At 42.4% G+C, this 19,421-nt stretch overlaps 1 protein-coding gene across 5 annotated transcripts in view; it reads left to right on the top strand.

Annotated features, from left to right (window-relative positions):
* The first annotated feature begins 13,751 nt into the window (after positions 1 to 13,751).
* The window catches only part of ENAH (ENAH actin regulator), a 95,416-nt gene continuing 89,746 nt past the window's right edge, over positions 13,752 to 19,421 (top strand). For all 5 annotated transcript variants that reach the window (XM_090263190.1, XM_090263194.1, XM_090263192.1 and 2 more), the window contains exon 1: positions 13,752 to 14,160. In XM_090263190.1, coding sequence (XP_090119316.1) covers positions 14,156 to 14,160 — 5 coding nt within the window. In that variant the 5' untranslated portion in view covers positions 13,752 to 14,155. The remainder of the gene's footprint in view (positions 14,161 to 19,421) is intronic.

Genomic DNA, 19,421 nt, shown 5'->3' with positions numbered 1-19,421 from the left:
TAAGTACTTGTCCTTGACTTCTAACGCTCTGGTCAGAGAATCTGAATTGGCCATGAGTTAGACCTTTTGAAAAAAAAAGGGTCAGTAGGGATCCCTAAACTTTCCACTAACAGATGTTACGTTTTTTATGGTGGCAAAATATACATAACATAAAATTTACCATCTTACCTATTTTTAAGCAGAAACACGTTTGTATTTTTGTTTACAAGTTTACAACAAAACATGTACTCAATTTAAAACTGATGAAGGCAAAGCGGCTCTGACGAAAAGGGGTGAGGGTTTCAGAGGTATCTCCTAGGACAGCTGTCCACAGGCTGACTGAAAGAATCAACTGCTTCTCAGTTTGACCAGAACTTTCCAAAAATTTATAAGCCTTATTGAAGTACACCTTGACATTCTCTCATTCATTCTCTCTCTCTCTCTCACCCCCTCCCTCTTCTCCCTCCTCTCGCTCTCTCTCAGCACTTCTTAAAATACTATGCGAGGAACATGGTTAATGATCTGTGGCCCAGGTGGACGGAAAGGATAAAGGATAGGATTCCCTGTCAATGTCACGGCTGAGTGCAAGTGTGTGATCTCAACGTGTCCATGACTTTCCTCCTCAAGGAGAGCCGGTGCTGCCCGGGAGAAGGAACCCAGTGCTATGGTCGCACCCTTCTGCCCTTCAGACAGGTCAGGGTGTTGCGGGAGGGGTGACAGGTGTGTCACAGGTCAGAGGTGAGATCTGGAGTGCAGAGGCACCTGCCTGGGGAGGAAGCCCCGAAGCCTGCCTTAATAAGTGAAGCTTTACCCTAGAGACTGTAACCACAGCACCGGTCAGGCTGGCCTTGGCGGGGAGGGGGGTTACTCATATGACTACAAGTATGTAGACCAATAACACCTCCCTTCTCTAAAACGGGGAGGAGAATGAACTTCTCCGTGTTGGTGAATATCGGTGAATTTTCCAGGTGACTGAAGCTTCTTCAAGAAGCCAAAAGACAACGTTTGAAGACTTGTTGTTTGTATAACTTTCTCAATGTGTTCTCATTAATTCCCAGGTTGCGGCTTTGGGTCCTTGTTATTGAAACTCCCTGATGTTCCATGACTTGAATTTGTATAGGGCCGGGGAACCAGAACGCCGGCCTTCTCACAATTGCTTAACAAATAGGACTGAAAACATTTTCAGCAATAGCCTGAGTCTGCCTATGAATTAAGTGCTTGAGCTTTTGCATATTGATTCTCTAAAACAACACAAATGACTCACTTGTATTATTCTTTTTAATGCACATAACACAAACTTTTCCATCTTAATTATCTTAGGTAAATTGACATGGTTGAGCAACCATTGCCACTGTATCTTCTGAACTCTTTTCATGTTGCAAAACTGAAACTCTACACCCACTAAACAATAACACCCCATTTCCTCCTTCCCCCAGAGCCTGGCAACCACCTTCCACTTTCTGTCTCTCTGTGTTTGACTACTCTAGGTACCATGTATGTGTAAGGGGAATCATACAATCTTTGACCTTTTGTGACTTGGCTTCTTTCACTTAACATTATATCCTCAAAGTTCATGTTGAAGCATGAGTCCAAAGTGCCTCCCTTTTAAAGGCCGAATAATATTTCACTGTATGTACAGACCACCTTTTGTACATCCATTATCTGTGGATGGACATTTGGGTTGCTTCTACCTTTTTGGCGATCGTGAACAATATTGCTGTGAACACGGGTATGCAAATATCTCTTAAATACATGTTTTCAATTCTTTGGGGTATATACCCAGAAGTGGAATTGCTGGATCATGTAATACTTCTGTTTTTAATTTTTTAAAAGGGTTCTAGGTTTCTGCTCAGTTTTTGTTTTTTTTTTTTTAATGGCAGAAATATTGATCTGTTACATATGGGAAGAGCTGTGCAGAATGGGCCACTTTAATGCAGCATTCAAACTATCAGGAAGATAAATCCCTAATTTGGACAAAAACTTCTAAAAAATATGAAGATGTCCTGGAAAACTATTAATTGCTATGTAATTCCATAGCAGCTTTTGCTTTGGGGTTAATTGACAGTTAACAATAATCCCAATACTATTTTGCCATTGTCAGACCTCGGGGGTCATGTCTTCATGTGTGTCTTTTAATAGAGTAATTAATCAATGTTGGCAGTGCACTTGTGATCCATCTGAATGCTTAGGAAGGATATTGTTGCTGCTGTAGCTTTGTGTATTTTGAGTCTTACAAATGATTTACTAAACTTACTAAATTTGAAATCTAATTTGTGGATTTGGCTCTGGCTATTCCAGTTAACAAATGCTATAATACTGGGGAGAAATGAAGAAGCTGTCATAGACTGCTCCAATTTCTAACTTTTTCTCGTTTAGTTATGTGGAGAAGAAATCTCTGGATTTATAGGTCAAAAAACATGATAGATACTTTGCATTATTTAAAATGACATTTGTCACATCCCATTTGGAAACATTTCTTCATTATCTATATTTTAACTTTATATACTCGAGTAACCAACTTTTTAAAGATTATACATTCTACAAGTTACAGTTTAAGTAATAATTTCTAGGGTGCTTTAATTGTGACTACACAGATAAATCGAAGGCTGTATTTTCCTAAGTATTCGCATTCTCTTCCTTCTGTCTTTCCTCAAACTGGAAACTAAGGGAAAAACATGACGTACAGAAACATAAAGACACAAACTTACAGGAAAACACGAGAATGTGCTCTTGCTACTCTATTGTAGGTTTAGATTGAAATGGTGCAATTCTTCTTTAGCACGACTGCCAGCGAAGTTAGTGGAGAAAAGTCCTACTGTTTTCATCTTATCACTTCATAGTGAGTAAGAGGCTGTCCCTCAAAGCATCCAAGTCAATGGTAAGCCCGCGTTTTCTGCTGACCACCACTTGATCTATCATCCAGTTTTGGAATATGCTGAAATGCTCTATTGTACGGGATTTCAAAGAATAAATCTAGGGTTAGGGAATGGTCAAGAGTGTAAGTGGCGAGTGTGCATTGAGGGTAAGAGGGTCAGGGGAGAAAAGGTAGGGAAGAAAAACAGTAGGAAATGGATCTTAAAAATCTCCTGTGGCTAAACAAGTAAAAGCTTTGAATGTCACGCTAAGAAATGTAAACTTTATTCTTTCTTTATAAAAAAAGGTTTTGTTTATTAATTTTTAGAGAGAGGTGAAGGGAGGGAGAAAGGGCAGGAGAGAAACATCAATGTGTAAGAGAAACATCAATTGATTGCCTCTTGCGCTCCCAAATGGGGACCTGGCCTGCAACCCAGGCATGGTCCCTGACTGGGAATCGAACCGGTGACCCTTCAGTTGGCAGGACGATGCCCAGTCCACTGAGCCACACCTGTTAGGACTGTAAACTTTATTCTGAGAGAATAGGGAAAGCTTATAAGGAGGGTTAGGATATAGCTAGACTTTGGTTTACACTGGAAATTAGTTAGAAATTTATATTCTAAACAGGAGATGACGAGAGCCTAAACATGCCATGGGAGCAATAATGAGGAACAAAGAAGATACACGGATGGCCAATAGGCATATGAAAAGATAGTCAACATCATTAGCCATTCAGGGAATAAATGCAAAATAAAAGCATTGAAATATGAGGTACCATATGAGATAAAACACTGCATACCCGCTAGGTATACGCCGTGGCTATGACACCGGGAGAGCACTACATCTCCACCAGAAGGGTTAAAATTAAAAAGGGCTGAGCACAGTAAGTGTTGGCAAGGATGTGGAGCAAACGGCCCTGCTGGTGAAATGTAAGCGGTTAGAACAATTATAGAAAAGAACTTAGCACTTCTCTATCAAGTTAAATATACCCTAACCATATGATGAAGCCTTTCCAGATCTAATTATTCACGCAAGAGAAATGAAAACATATGTCCACACAAAGACTCGGACATGAAAGTTAATACCAGCGATATGTAACTGGAAACCCAAATGTCTATCAACAGGTGAATGAACAGACGAATTTAAACAAACTGAGGTGTATCCATAGCATAGAATACTGCCCGGCAATAAAAAGGAGTGATGTCCTGATACACATAACAACAGGGAGGAGTTGCAAATACATTAGGCTGAGTGAGAGAAGGGTAGCTATTGCGTAATTACATTCATGTGACATTCCAGAAAAGACAAATCTAATCTATACTGACGCAAAACAGACCCGTGGTTGCCTGGGGCTGAGGGTGAGGGAAGGATTGACAAGCAAGGGCCACAGGGAACTTTGTAGGATGATGGGCTTGTTCTGTACTTTGATTGCGATGCTGGTCACATGGGTAGATAAATTTGCCAAAACGGATTGAAATAAAGTGCACTTAAAGTGGATGCATTTTCTTCTATGCAAATTATCAGTGTAAATTTCATTCAAAAAATAATAAATTGAACGTAGATGGTAAATGAAATAAACTAAAAAACATGGTAGTTGATGTGATTTTACAGTCTTCTCCTTTGGTTATATTTAATTATGAATTGATGTCTTAATACAATCCAAATAGACACAGACAGAAACAAATATAGAAAGAATCTCCCACTCTATCTAGCCAACCAAAGGGAGAGACTTACATGGTAAAAATCAGTAACCAGTATGATATGGAGCCCTAGTTCCACATGTTAGCAAAAGGCAACTCAGCTAGGGGTATTAACAAACTCCACTCAAATTTGAAATAATTTAAGGATTCATGTACCACCTTTCACCCATTCAAAAGGTCATTTTTATATTTTCTATGTTTTAAGTGCACCTCTGCTCTATATATGTATTTAGGCTTAATAAAATAATTGGGTTATCTTTAATATTGCTGGTTTAAAATTTTTCTTTATTCCTTTGTATTTTCATTTTTATTCTCATTTCCACAATTTTGATTATACATTCAGGGGGAAAGAAATGTTGAAAAGTAAAATATAGATGAAGATACAGTGGGAAAAAAAACCCAAAGAGACATTGCCCACAACTTGGTCCATAGCCCCTATGCCATTATTTAGACGTTTCTCTATTCTTAATCATCTGACTCCTTAAAGGAATGACCCACTGGGAAGCAGTAAACCATGTTAAGGAAGCCAGAAGAATCTGGAACTGTCTTCTCTCCATCTTCAGGGAAAATTCACTCCCTTTTTGTGAGAAGCCTCTCTTCCCTCCTTCTCATGTATAGTTCCGGGAGGGTTCTCAGACTGGGTGTGAGACCCAAGCTAGATCAATTCAAATCCTTCATCCCCTGGCCGTGTTTGGGTCAGGTCATACGGCCCAAATGCCATCCTAGCTTCTCTCCATTGTCCCCTCCCAGAGTTTACTGGGATAGACCACGTCCCTCGCTGGTGGCCAAGTTAAGGGGTGAGCCAGGAGCTGCTGGCAGCTGTGGGGACAGCTGTGTGAAGAAGCCAATCTGAGAAAAGAAGCTAATCCTCTAAGAGGTAAAAATGCAAGACAGAGAAAGAGTCTTGTCCATTTGAGATGTTGGTCATCCCTGCCTTCCCTGAGCTTTCATTATATGAGAAATAATTTCCCTAGTTCAAGTTGGCTTTCTGTCCATTACGCCGTTTAAGGAGGAGTCATTAATATAGGTCTCTCGTAAGGACCACAACACAATCAACCTTTCCAGGGCAGCAGAGGGTCATTTGGGACCCTAATGAAAAAAAAAAAGAGGGGTCCTCCAGTGAGGCCATTTATATACTACTATGCAGTCTAGTTGGTTTTCAGGACCCCTTTAAAACCACTGCACCCTGGTATTTGTAAAGGGCTTCCCCTCCCCCTCCCATTAGCTCTGATTCTTCCCTCTTCCTGATGCAGTTGTCCCCGTTCATTCAGACCTGAGTGTCTGGGCTCTGAGTTTCCTTCTTGTAGCCTTGTCACATCTCCGATAAACTCCATCTTTACTGCAGTTACCCCACTGGACCGCTGCCTAGTTAGTCTGGAGGCCAAGACCTAAAATATTGCTCAGAGATCTCCAGGAATATCTGCTTCCTCTCCTCTTCCCTCCTTGAGAGAAATGACCTTCTTGAACTCTTCTGAGGCATGACCTTGGTGTTCTTTAATTTTTTTTCCAAATTACAGAGAAATATGGGTTTTATGCTAACTCATGCCTGGCTTCTTAGCCATGACATACAGACAAGGTCCCTCACTGAGAACTTTGCTGATTGCAGCTGAGTAAGAGCTGACTCCTAAGAGTATTGGGGGTTAGGAGGAGTATCTTCCTCAGGTCTTCCTCTGCCACCAAACTGATGGCCTCAGAGAGGTGCGTAGAAACATGAACTTGAAACATGGACAAAGATCTTTCTTTTAATATCCAGAGATAAGTTTGGAGCATTCGAACAAGACTTTACTAAAGATTCATGGCTAACAAAGGGAAAATAAGCAGAGAGGGAAACAAAACTCTAGGTCATCCAGCTTACAGTTCTTGCTCATGACCTCAAGAGCTTCTGTCTTACCTGCATGTAATTTGGTGTCCTGAAAGGTCATCTCTTCATCATTGTTTCCATCCTTCCCAATCTTGCATTTCCTGTCCTCTTCTGGAAGAATTCCAAAGCATATTCACCAACCAATCAGTGAGAAGCTGTGGTACATCAAGGCACACAGACTTCAAGAAGTCTTCAGATCATCCCTTGATATGAGAACCTGGGCAAAAGTCAACATCCTTCAACTGGAGCCAGAGCTTCGGGTACAGATTTTCCCCTCAGTGCAACAGCCATTGCTCTCCTCAAAGACTGGAAAGTTCTTGAAGAGAATTGGTGTACCAATTAATTTGGCTGAATAAGAAACTACCTCCTATCTTTAGTGACCTTAAAACATTAACCATTATTTCTCATGATTCTGTGGGTTGACTGGGCAGTTATTTTGATCTGGATCAACTCAGCTGGGGTTGGACGGTCTAGAACCCTTGCTTACAATCTACAAAGCAATGATTATAAGGATGCTCCACAGCATGAAAAAAGCCATAGAAACTATAAAAAAGAACCAGTCAGAACTAAAGAATGCAATATCTTGAAATAAATAATACACTGGAAGGAATAAACAGTAGGTTAGATGAAGCACAGGATCGCATCAGTGATTTGGAAAGCAAGGTAGAAAAAACAAGAAACTAAAAACCACCCAGGCAGAGCAACGAAAAGGAAAAAAGAAAAAAAAAAAAAAAAAAAAAAAAGAGGTGCCTTGTATTCTCTGGATTGATGCCAAATGAGCAGACGTTAACAGAGAGAGCAAATTGCCCCTAGTCAATAACTTTATGCTCACCACCTAGACTGCTTTAACTCTTCCTTCCCTAATTGTACCCCACCATCCAGTCTTAGAAAAGAATGGCTCTGGAGAGAACCTATTGAATCAACCTTGACATAAACGATGAACTCTCAACATTAAACAGACTGTCCAGTGCTTGGGATACGAAAAGAACGTGAAGAACCACAGACCAGCTTTCTTGGGAATTGTTCCTTAACTTAATTTGGGCATCATTCAGCAGGAAAAGAATGCCAAACCAGACTTGATACTCAACAGAGGCCTGAAGACAAAAATAACTCAAATAAAGCAAAGCAGTATCACCATCTTATTAGTAATAAGAGAGAAAATAAAGTAAAAAATAAGAAGGAAAAGACTAGACTGAAGTTTTGAAGGGAAGTATCATTTACAAATGAGAGACACTGAATAAAATCAAGTAGAATAAGATGCTCAGTGAAGATAACATTGTTTAAAAAACACACAAAGCAGGAAGTATTTAAAGAAAAATTAATTATGACATAGTTGACAGCTATAAATGCCCCCTGAGTGAGACAAGAAAACCTGAATGGGAAGCTAAGATAAGATGGTTGTATTCAGGCCTTTCCCTGAAATGTTATAACTATATGAGAAAAGTTTCACTGAGTACTTAGGTCCTAAAAAATCTTTCACAGGAAGATAAATGAAGAAACAGATGACTCCTTTTCAAAGATTTTGGTAAATTTTATCCTAGACTAAGACTTTTATGCCCAATTGCTTTGCAATCAACCAAAGCTCAAAATAGCAACAATGGAGTCCCCTGGGAAACATGGTATTCTCTACCTAGTCTCTCTGGTACTAACTAGAATATTAAGGAGAATGTAGACGCTTCTCTAACACATCTTTAAAAACACACTTAGGCTTGGCTTAAGTTTTGTTTATTGCCCTGTATTCAACCTGACATGTTAGCCAATATACTCCAAGCATTTCTATATGAGTTTTGGTTCACTTTACCTCTCCTAGTTTGTGTCTGGGATATGTAAGTCTAAGGAGTGGTGAATGAGTGAATTACAATTATCATTGGTCACTTCTCAGTAGCGCGATTACTCTGGAAAAAATTCCAGTAATTGGATGACCCCTAACTTGGTGACTCATTTAAGTCATTTATTGAGTCCCTACATTGTACAAGGCACTCTTGCACTGGAGATACAAATCTCTGCCTAAGGGAGGGGTTTATTTGTATAGCTCTGGCTGTGGCCAATGGGGGCAGAATCTGGGGTGAAGTGACTCCAGAGCATTTTGTTTTGTTTCCAACTCTGCTAGTTCCATTTCCCAAGTGGACCTTATTTTCTTATTATTTTCTTTCCTTCTTTCTTTCTTCTTCTTCTTTTTTTTTAATCAGAGGAAGTGAAGTGGAATGGAAAAGGCCACCCAGTGCAGAGTTTAAGTGTGACTTGGGGAACTGGTCTTTCTGCCTTTCTCATTTACTGGCTTGTGTGGCTTTGGGCAACGACTCTCTTAACTTTTCTGTCCCTCACCTTCATGAGCTACCTGTATGGCCAGGATGACTATAATGGTACTCACTTCCTAGGAATGTTGTGAGGATTCACTGGGGTAGGGTACGTAAGTGCCTAGAAGGTTAGCAAATATCATTATTGGCTAGTTACGTCAGCTGCACTCATGTCTTACATTCCTGTGTCTCAAAAACACCACTTTTCTCAAATGCAAAGCCTGTCTGTGTTGGCTTCCATCTAAAGAGGTATGACTACTGTGCAGAGAGGAGATGGGAATGAGACCAAATTCTGACCTTAATTGCCTTAATTTTTGATTTTCATTTCAATTCATTTATGACTAAATAGGGTATTTACAACATCGCCATTTTTCTTCATCATAAGTTGGCACGAATGATAAATAAGTAAAGGCTATTAAAATGTTTGGAGGCCAGATGACAGTATTATGATCAATGACACATAAGATTATTTTTCTGATAATTGCGACTTTCCTTTCAACTTTACTAAGACTTGACTAGAGATTGAATTTTGACATTAAACCCAGAAAATGAAGATTCAAAGATAACTTCTCAAATGAGAATGTGGCCATTTCACCATGCTTAGCAAGACTTTCAAAGAGAAAGATAACTGGGATTTTTATCGAGTTTTGAAACTTAACTGAAAGGTGGGCCAACAGCTACAAAAGGTATGGTGTTGAGCAGTATGAATTAATTTTAGACCGGATACATGCTAGCGCATTTCTTCTCTAGTGTGATTACCCTCAAAATTAACTTTATTATCTTTTCTCCTGATCTCCTTTGAGGAAATACTTCAAGGTCAGCTGTCGCCCGATCATAATTTCCATAAGATAACTGACTGGTGTTCTCCAGTTTGATTACAGGAAATGAGACAAGTAAATCAATTCAATGCAGGAAGGATGGCAACCACCCATTTTTCTTCCCAAGATTCCAGCTAGATTTTATACGAGATAGGAGTTTCGAATTAGATTATGGTGATTCTTCTTTTCAATCTAATTTCTAACGTACCATGATTTGATTGGTATCTAGAAATGAAGCCCACCTGCCATATTCTTTATATGGCAGCCATGGCTGAATTTTGTGGAAACAGTGCACTGTGTTTCATAGACTATAGCCTCTATCAGTTCATGTCACTCCAATACTGTGCAGGTTTTAGGAATCTTCTGCAAAATTTAAACAGTGTAGCACTAAGAAAAAAGACTCTGGGGAAGAGGAAAAGAAATTAACTGGATAAATCCTAATTTGGAAGGGAGAAAAATGAGAAATGAAAGAAAAATGCAAATGGCAGAGAGGCAAATAGTTTCCACTAATGTCTTTGTCTCCTGATAATATTTTAGAACCGAGATTATAGATGGGAAGCTAAAGCTGGAAGATGAGTAATAAAAATATCTTGAATCCTACTGGAATATCATGTTCGACATGATTTTTTTTTTCTATTCTTGGGGAGACAAACAAAATTACACTAATTACCAACAAAGAAAACACAATACTGTTACATATAAGTAGAAAATGAGCAAACTGCAAGCGACCTTGTTTCTTCCTCACCCAGCCTTAAGTAATTTTTCAAGGGAGAACCCTATTTTGGGTGATGGGAGACTGTGCCTACAATCCTTAGCAATGATTTTTCTGACTGCTGAGTACCATTAGTCATACACCCTCCGCATGCCCATAAATGGAGGCCAAACCCACACTGATGCTATCAGACGAATTTAAACAGAGCATGTTCTGAGAGAATCCTCAGAGCCAGACTGACAATACTCCTGAAGCAAAACCCTCTTCAACACAAGCATGTTTCATTTCATCTTACGCTGGGGTGCACACTGCAATGGCTGTCTATACAGAAGACGTGGGGGGTTCCATTTCTGGGTTAAGCTGAGGTGTTGTTCCGTGACATAAAGTTGAGATCCATATACTTAGTGTTAAGAAGAGAGTCTATTTCTTTTGATGAATAGTTTCCTCTTCGTCTTAGATGAGAGCAGCCATTCACTCACTCATTCATTTAGTCATTCCTTCCCCTTATGAACACGAGGGCCAGGCATTGGGCTTCAGACCGGGCAACTCCTTTGAGAGAGGAGTTCAAATGACTTTCACCAAGCCAACATAATCTCAGCGAATTATTTAAAGACGGTTTATGAGAAGAGAGTCAGCTTCAATTTTTACTGCCTTAGTCCATTCTTACTTATGCCATAAGAAGGTAGTATGAGGTGGTAGAGAGAACAATGGACCAATAACTGGAAATTCTGGCGTCAGGTTCCAGTTCTACCACAAAAGGACTGTGTGACTGTCGGCAATTTAATTAACCTCCCTGGGCCTCACTTTCCTTTTCTGAATGACTGGGTTGGACTTAAGATTTCTCCCATCTCTAAAATCCTTTTATTCTATATGGTAACACGTTCCATAAAGTTTCCTTTGTGACCAGAATTAGTCTATGATTTCCTTACTCAGGTTTCCCTCTTGACCTCTTTGATGGTTAAACCAAATATGAACACATGGTTAAACCAAATAATAACATTTTGTCACAGCCAACAAATTGCCCTTCCACAGAAGGAACTTTGGAGGTCAGGCCACCCATTGCAATATCTAAATTCAAAGGCAATGGTATGACCAACTTGTGAGCTGGCGGGCCGCCATCCAAAAGGATGGAAATGGTTGTAGGCAGCCAAAATTCTTGGCTGGTACATTTTTAATAAACATAGAACATAAGAACAGCACTTCCCATGTGGATTGCTTAATTTGGTACCCATACCACTGGAACATTTGCTGTTAGGATAAAGATGATGTGATATATCACTTATTTAGCGCAGGATGGATTAACTTTCACCAATGAGAAGTAGGTTATGGAGTCATCTGTAAGGAATTTTTATCCTTGCCTCTTGTCTCTGGCAGGAGATAGTTGGAGTCATTACAGCAAAATCTCCACCCCTTTTGGCCCTTTGTAAGACTTTTCCCTGAAACATAAGCTTTGCTGAATTTACTGTATTGCTATGAATGGACTAAGGCAAATTGGTGAGAATTCTTTGTGGTTGACTCTGTCTCATTAATACTTTTCCAAGATGGTTCCATATGTCTTATTACTTTTCCAAGAAAAAAGCCTCCACAGCAAATGATCTTTGGTTAATTTGCACTTGATCTTAGCCAAAAGACAGAGAAGCGATGTTTTTTGGTTAATTTGGAGAACAATATTTGAGGTGCATGTGTTTTAATTACACAAATTATAGTATTTCTGAGAAGACAACGAACCTCACAGTAGTTATGATTTTTAATCGTGCCTATTGTACTAACACATCCACTTCCAGAGCTCTGTGTTTCTTTGTCTCTACCTGTAATATGGCAACAAGGACATTTGATTGGCAAGGGTGTTTTCTTCCCAATGCTTGGAGATCCTTGAATCAGATACTCACAGTGATGGTAAGCTGCAATTAGACCCGTGGGTGGAAATTAGTGTTCTTGAATCTAAGCAGAGGCACTGAGTTTTTTAGTACCTGAGGCCACCCTGGTCCTGCACCATAGCTCCAGGTCACTGCTTCTATAAGGCTGCTGGTTTGGGGCCGCAGGTTCCAAAAAGAAAATAACTCGGTATTGAATCTGAAACCAGGAAGCTTTTTATAGTTAAAACTGGGCCACACAGTTCTATTATAGACAAGCCGGGCATTGACCAAGTACGACTATAACTTGCTCATTTTCCTTTTGGAAGTATAAATGATCTCATCTGTCAAAGCTATAATTTGAACTGTACCTCCATCTGAAAACAAAGCACCAAAACTTTTGAACAGATTTCCTGGAGTCATGGCAGGTCCTCCATTTTGGATTAGATCCTCTAGTAATACAAACCCAGTAGCAACAGAACTCTACCATTCTAGTCGTTTTTTTAATAGAAAATACAGCCCCTTCCCTTCTCAGTATGATGAGAGGCCTGCAATTTGTCCAGTTTAAAATTTGGATTATTGGATTTGCTTTTGGATACTGAAAAACTCCCGCAATTGTACATTCTGACTTCCTAGACACCCTCCACCCCCCTGCCCTCCATTTGACTTTAAATGAGTTTGCTTTGCCAGCATTTTACATCTTTTTTAAAGGAGGTGATTTCCACACAAAATACGAATGACTGAACATTTGAAGCTGTCGTTGGTTCACATCCCTCCCCGCCCCCCGGCTGGAATTCCCTTTTCGCTAATGACGGTAGAAAGGGGTTTCACTGCCGCGTCTCTTCCGCGCCTGCGGGGCCGCGCGTCTCCCTGCCACTGCGTTTCCCCGCGAGTTGGCTGTGTTCATTTGGGGATGAAGTCATTCCTATACATAGTGTGCTTTTCGGCTCGTTAAATCGTTACAGCACGCAGGGAGTCCTCGGGAAGACAAGGAGAGAAGCGAACCATGATGACCATATTTTACATTTACACGCCCCCACCCCCATCCCAGAGGAATGGCTGGGAACAGCGGCACCGTGGGCTGGCCGGGATGCCCACCGACTCGCCGTCCCGGTCCTGATATAGCAACAGGGCGAGCTGAGGACCAGCCCTGCGCGACGGCCCCCGGCCGCGACAAAGACGGAGTCTCCCGGCCCGGCCAGGCGCCCAGTCACGCTTCTCGGTCGCCGCCTCCCAGCTTTCCACGCGGGTGCCCAGAGGTCCCCCACCCAGGAGGTCCCGGCGCCTCAGTCTCTGCGACCCGGCTGCAGGGGAGGCCCGGGAGCTCTCCCAGCCTCGGGGGAGCACCAGGTGGCGGGAGGGGGCCGATGGCTAAGGACAGCCCCGGAGGTGGGGGGACAGCCCCAATCCCAGGGGGCTGAGGGGAGCGCGGTGGGGAAGCAACAAAGAGTCTGACCACCCCGACGTCACCGGGCACACTCCTGGCCCCCACCCCCCGGCTTCTCCGGCTCTCCGCAGTCCGGCGGGGGCCCGACCCGCAGGGGGTGGGAAGCGCCCGGCCCCCGCCCCCCCCCCCCCCGCACCGCCCCCGGGGAAGGAGGGGAGGAGGGCGGCGCCTGCGTGTTCCTCCGCCGCGCGCCCCGCCTCCTCCCCGGCTCCTAGCGGCGGCGATCCCGACTCTCCTGCGACTGCCGCAGCTGCCGGTTGCACGCGGCCTGGGCGGCGGCGCGGGCCTGGGGAGCGGCTGCCAGGCGCGCGGCCCCGGCGGGCACCTCTGGGAGGGCGGCCGAGGAAGCTCCCGGAGGCGGCGGCGGCGAAGCAGGAGGGAGGCTGCGGCGGCCCCGGGACCGCTCGGCCTCTCCGCCCCCCCGCAGCCTTTCTTTCGTCCTCTCCGCTCACACTCGGGACCGCCGCCTCGGCTTTGTGCGCGGAGATGGTGTAGCCCCCTGGGCGCCCCAGGAAGCTGCCGGCCGCTGGTCTCGCGTCTCCCAGCTGCGTCCCCGCCCCTGGAGGACGGACCCCCTGGGCTCGGCGCCTCCCGCGTCTCCGGGCTGCTGGGGAAGCCTCGGCGCCGCCGGCACCATGAGGTGAGGGGCGCGCGGGGCGCGCGGGGCGGGGGCCGGGGCCATTGTGCCGCGGGAGCTGCGACCCCGCTGTCCCCGGACCCCGCCTTCCCGGCGCGGCTCTCGGGTCTCTAGTCTCCTCTCCCCCACTCCCTTTTGTCCCTTCTCGTTTTCTCTTTCTTTCTTGCAACCCTTCCCAACCCGTCATATTGTGGGGGTCGGGGGGAGGGTCTCTTTTCGAGGCGGTCTCCGGTTTTCCCCCGCACGCTGGTCTTTCGCCCAGGATTTCCCTTCCTGCGTTTAATTTGCGCCCGGCTCGCTCCCCCCCAGCCCCTGCCGGCCAGCCCGGGAGCTGGGGAGGGGTTGGAGGACCGCGGCGCGCGTGGCGCTCGGGAGCAGGTATCTCCCCGTATCGCTGCGAAGACCCCGTGCACTTTCACGGCACGGCTCTCGTGTATAATTAAAAAAAGGAGGCAAAGTTTGAGAGACCTGAAATCCCTGCGGGTATAAAGTGCTCCGGTAGCGGTAGGGGAAGGAGCTCCTTGGAAAGGGGAATTTTCCCGACGGGGAGGGAAGGGAAAGCATGTATTAGGTTCAATAAGGGGAGGGCAGCGAGAGGCCGGGATAAGTTAGTTGTTTGGGGTGTGTGAGCGGGGGCGGGGAGGGGTTCGTTTGCAAAACCCTTTTCTCTCCTTCCCTCGGTAGCAGCCTGTGTTGCATTGCACCAGCTGGTGTGTGTCCCCCCCACCCCCACCCCCCGTGTAATCAATAAAACAAACTCAATATTTTCAGCCCCCAAGACAAGAATCGAGCGTATGGTCGTAATCGAGTTGTTTAATTGCTGCGATGGAACCTCCGGTGTGACATTTTTCTTTTTCGCCTCTCCAGTTGTGTAAGGGGATCCACCGCGGTGTGGGGGGTCATTCATTGGAGGTTCCTTCGCCGTGCCCCAGCCTGTCATGTGTCCTTAACCTCTTTTCGGATTGGTGCAGGACTCGGTGAGAAATGGGACTTGCTGGACGGAAGGCTGATCCATTCTGCGTTATCATCCTCATAGGCCTCCCCTTTAGGGTAAACAGTTGTGGATAAAGTAAATTACTCCCTGTCTGCGTCCTGAAAGAGAGAGGCTTCCAGCTCTTTTGGATTTGAATCTCCTTTGTGTTAAAGATTCATGGCCAGCGGTGGCCAAGACCTTTATAATGTAATACAGTGAGGTTTGCATGATATAATCTACAAATTCCTTTGCTTTGGCAAGAACATGTCATGTCCTTGGAATTCTTTCTCAATTTAAGTAGTTTACCCTTTAAACTTTAGTTTTCTGGTTTCTTTTTCTATCACGGCTGAAGACTTTTCCCATTTTATTAAAATTTTTTCTTTTTTTCTTTTTTTTGGTGTTATAGCTGTGTACTTCAGTTTACTGTGAATTTGAATTAATGTTTTTCTCTGATTCCAAGTTACAGCTTTTTATTGTGGTGGCCTTAAAAATTGTGTTAAATGGCTGTGTCCCTAAGTGACCCCTTCCTTGCTCTTCGTGATTTTTCACACGAGTTATTTTCAAAGGTAATGAATCGGTTTAAAATGTGATTATGACATGCGAACCAAAAACATAATCTTTGTAAACTGTGGCTTGAAAAACTGGAGCCATGGGTTTGAGCATGGTTCTTTATCAAATTATTGTCATTGAAAACTCAGAAACACTAATATAACATATGTGATGTTATGTCTCGTAATATTGTATATTGTTGATTTCTCCTTTCAGATTTAATGCCGTAGGGGTCTTGCAGACCAGAAACCATCAGTGTTTTTTCCAAATTTTGGGTTAACTTCTTTCCACACTAAGCAATGGAAAACAGTGATACTGGGATATTTTTAAATAAAATGATGGTAAAGTATTCTGATTCGGAGGTTGCGAACCAAAAAAAAAAAGAAAAATAAAAAGTTCAAGTTTTGGGTATTCAGTGAGGTATGATCTCTATCCTGTGTTGTAGTAAATCTGTCACAGAGAAATTATGTCTTCACTTAAAAGTGCCTTTTCTAAGAAAAAATAACCTGTGTTTTTTTTTAAGCTCTTTTTCTGCTCTACTCCTTATTAAATGTAGAGAGGGAGAAACCACACTGATGCTTTCCAGTAGCATAAATATAGAACATGGTACACAGGTCCGAAAAGTTTGTTCAAGCGGTCTACAGTAATTCTTTGTAGGCTAATTTTGAATAATTTAAGAGCAGAAAAGAGGATCAGCTTTTCACGTTGGAAGGCATTGGATTCTGTGGTAGGTGGCGTGTGCAGCTTGTGTGTGCACAGTTCCTTGGAGACCTGAACAAGTACGATGGTCTGATTTGGGGTAAAAGGTTCTTGTGCTGGTTGCAGAAAGCTTGGGGGTATTTTGGTGCCTTACGATAGGGCTTTTCAGGTTAGATTAATATTTGATTTAGTCTCAGTGATGCTTCCAAGTACTGTAGGACATAAATGTTATACTATTAAGTTGAGTCTACTTTAAACAGTTATATTAAGGAGTAGTTCTGTTGTTTTAAAGGCCATCCAGAATAGGAATTCCGGAGTAGGAATTTCCAACTTGAAGTTGGTCAGAATTCTGAAGAGAGGAGATGTTGAATATGTTGCTGTTTAAGTATTTGGGATAAGATCCCTTACATGACTTTAATTTTAGGCATAGCATGCCTGCTGTGATGTAGTGTAGTAATTCCTGTACAGAAGGGAACAGAATAATACTTTATGTTCCTGAAACAATCTTAAAGGCATTGTACACAAGTTAAAAGCAGTGTACAAAATTGCTTCTTAATATTTTGCTTAAAGATGAGAGTTTAAGAAAATGAGAAAGTGCATTTCATATACAAAATTCTATGAAAGAGTCAAGATCCTCCAAACTTGTACTTTTAGTGTAACATTTGACTTTTTTGGTTCTGTTCTTATTTTTCATTTATTTAATGTTTCAAAAGGTTTGTGATTGAGGTAGGTATACACATGTAATAGTATTATAGTGGATGCCTTTTAAAAGATTGCATTTTTTAAAACTAAGTGGTTAGTTACTCACTGTTTTTCTTTTGTTTGCTTGTTTGTTTTTTTTAAATAGAAAGAGGAGCTTATCTGATCTAAAATAGTTGCATGTAGCCTAGTGGCTAAGAAGAGCTCAGAAGATTTTGGATTTACATTCTTGGGTCTGTATTAAATAGTCCAGGATGCCACTCATTGCTCTGTGACTTTCCCATGCAAAAAAGTTCAAGCCACTTACTAGATGGATGACCTTGAGCTATTCACATTATTTCACTGATTCATAGTTTAAAATGTGTAAAAATGGGGCTAATTCTTTTACTAGGTGCTTTGTATACTTTAAGCATTATACAGTTATGTTACTCCTCTTATTTTTGAGGCTTAATTATATAAAACTTTTAGGTAGTTTGATTCACCTTTCTGGGCTTTATCTAATTCAAGGGTGGCAGGTAGGTTACATTTTGTTTACTTACTCCGATGGTACTACCTGCCACGTTGACATTGTAGATGCATTTCTGGGCTTGGTGGGAAAGAGTGCCATGATTAGTAATGTATGACTGGGACCTGGGTCCCAGAGTGTGGCACTGGAGAGTGTTTCCTGGAATGCAGTTATCTGTGACCTCGTGCAGCCTTCTGCATTTTTAGGTGAGGAAATTGATCATTTCCGTTTCCTCTCTTGGGTATTTTTAGAGTCTTTGAAATACTCATTGTGATTTTGTTACCTTCATTTATGGTAGTGATAAATGCAAAATACACATTTCAGAGTGTGGTACAAGCAAGGCTCAGAAGGTCCAGGTTTTATATGCTGGCTTGTTAATTGAGCGAACTGGTAAAAATGGAGCTAATGCCACTGTTTTACAGAATAGTTGTGTCAAGTGAGATAGCTGGGAGAGCATAGTAGTGTCTGGTTCCCATGGGTCTTCATTTATACTCTTGGCTGTTGGATGTATGATTTTCCCACAGAGGTTTATTTTAGGGGTGGGAGCCCAATTTGTATTTTGTAATGTTGTCATTGCCTTGCCATGTAGGCATTGTTTTGCATTGTAGGTATTTATTAAGTGAATAAATCTTGAATGAGTGTGGATTAATGGAGAAAATTTACCAAAGTTTATCCTGTCTTCAAGGCTTCAGATGCTGGAATGAGCAGAATAATTAGGCCCGCTTTGGCTGGTATAGGAGAAATTACATACTGGCTGGCTGATGGTTTCGGGTACTTATCCTACACGCAGCTTAAATCTGGCCTGATCGTGTAACTTGTAAAACACGCAGTCTTCATCATGAGTGTAAGAAGTATTTGGAAACACGTGATTCGAATTTTTATGTGGTTGTGGGGAGAAAGAGGATACTTAGTGGTTGCCCCCCCTCCCCCTTTCTTATTTCTGAAATCAATGGATGGACTTGAATGGAAGTCCGTGGTTATCTACCTCCCAGCTATGCTGAGTGTTCTGTAAACGCTGCGTATGTTTTGCTATAGCATTTGTTATATTGTTTTATAGTTACTTGGGTCTGTCCGTCCCTCTTCATTGTAAGCACTTTGAGGGCAGGGAGTTCGTTTTTGTATTCATGGTGCCAGCAAAATATTTGGCAAATGAGTGGGTGCTCGTGTAAATTGTTGACATCGACTGGAGTGTTTTTTTCCAGAATGTGCTCACTAACAATAGCAACCACTATTTTGGGAGTACCTGTCGCGTTCTAGAAGCTGTACTGTGTACTTTGGGGTGTAAGGTAGTATTTGGCATATAGTAAATGCTAATAAAGTTGTTTAATTCAAGCAAACAAGCAGAAACAGCATCCTGGCCACAGGGATAGGTGTAGAGTTTGTCTCTTACTCAAACACAAAGCTCAGGAGTGGCCAGAAAGAGTCCCATTCAGGTTTCTGTAACTCCGAAGCCCTTTGGAGGGTGCCATGTTTCCCTCACTTTTTCACTGAACCCTGAATCAGTACAATAGAAGGGCCGTCATTCTGTTTTTTAGTCTTTTTGATCATGGGACTTAGAAATATTTTTGAGCAGAAAGTTTATGCATGTCTGTTGGTTTAGCTTATTTTTACTCCATTTAATGCCTGCTTATTTTGAGTCTTATAACCAATTCTTTCCCCCCGTTTTTTTGCAGTTGTAAATAAAGCTGCTATGAATGTTAACTTGGATAGTTTGTGATACTCATGAAGGACATTGTATTAGTCAGCCTCAGGTGCCATCACAAAATACTGTAGATTTGGCTGGCTTAAGCCACAGAAACTTATTTTTTCAAAGGTCTGGAAGCTGGTAGTCTGAGATCA

The sequence above is a fragment of the Furipterus horrens genome, unplaced genomic scaffold, assembly GCF_987537825.1.
Source record: "Furipterus horrens unplaced genomic scaffold, mFurHor1.1.pri manual_scaffold_15, whole genome shotgun sequence".
Taxonomy (NCBI): Eukaryota; Metazoa; Chordata; class Mammalia; order Chiroptera; family Furipteridae; genus Furipterus; species Furipterus horrens.
Note: the sequence above shows the minus strand (reverse complement) of the source record. Positions and strands in the feature narration are given on the sequence as shown.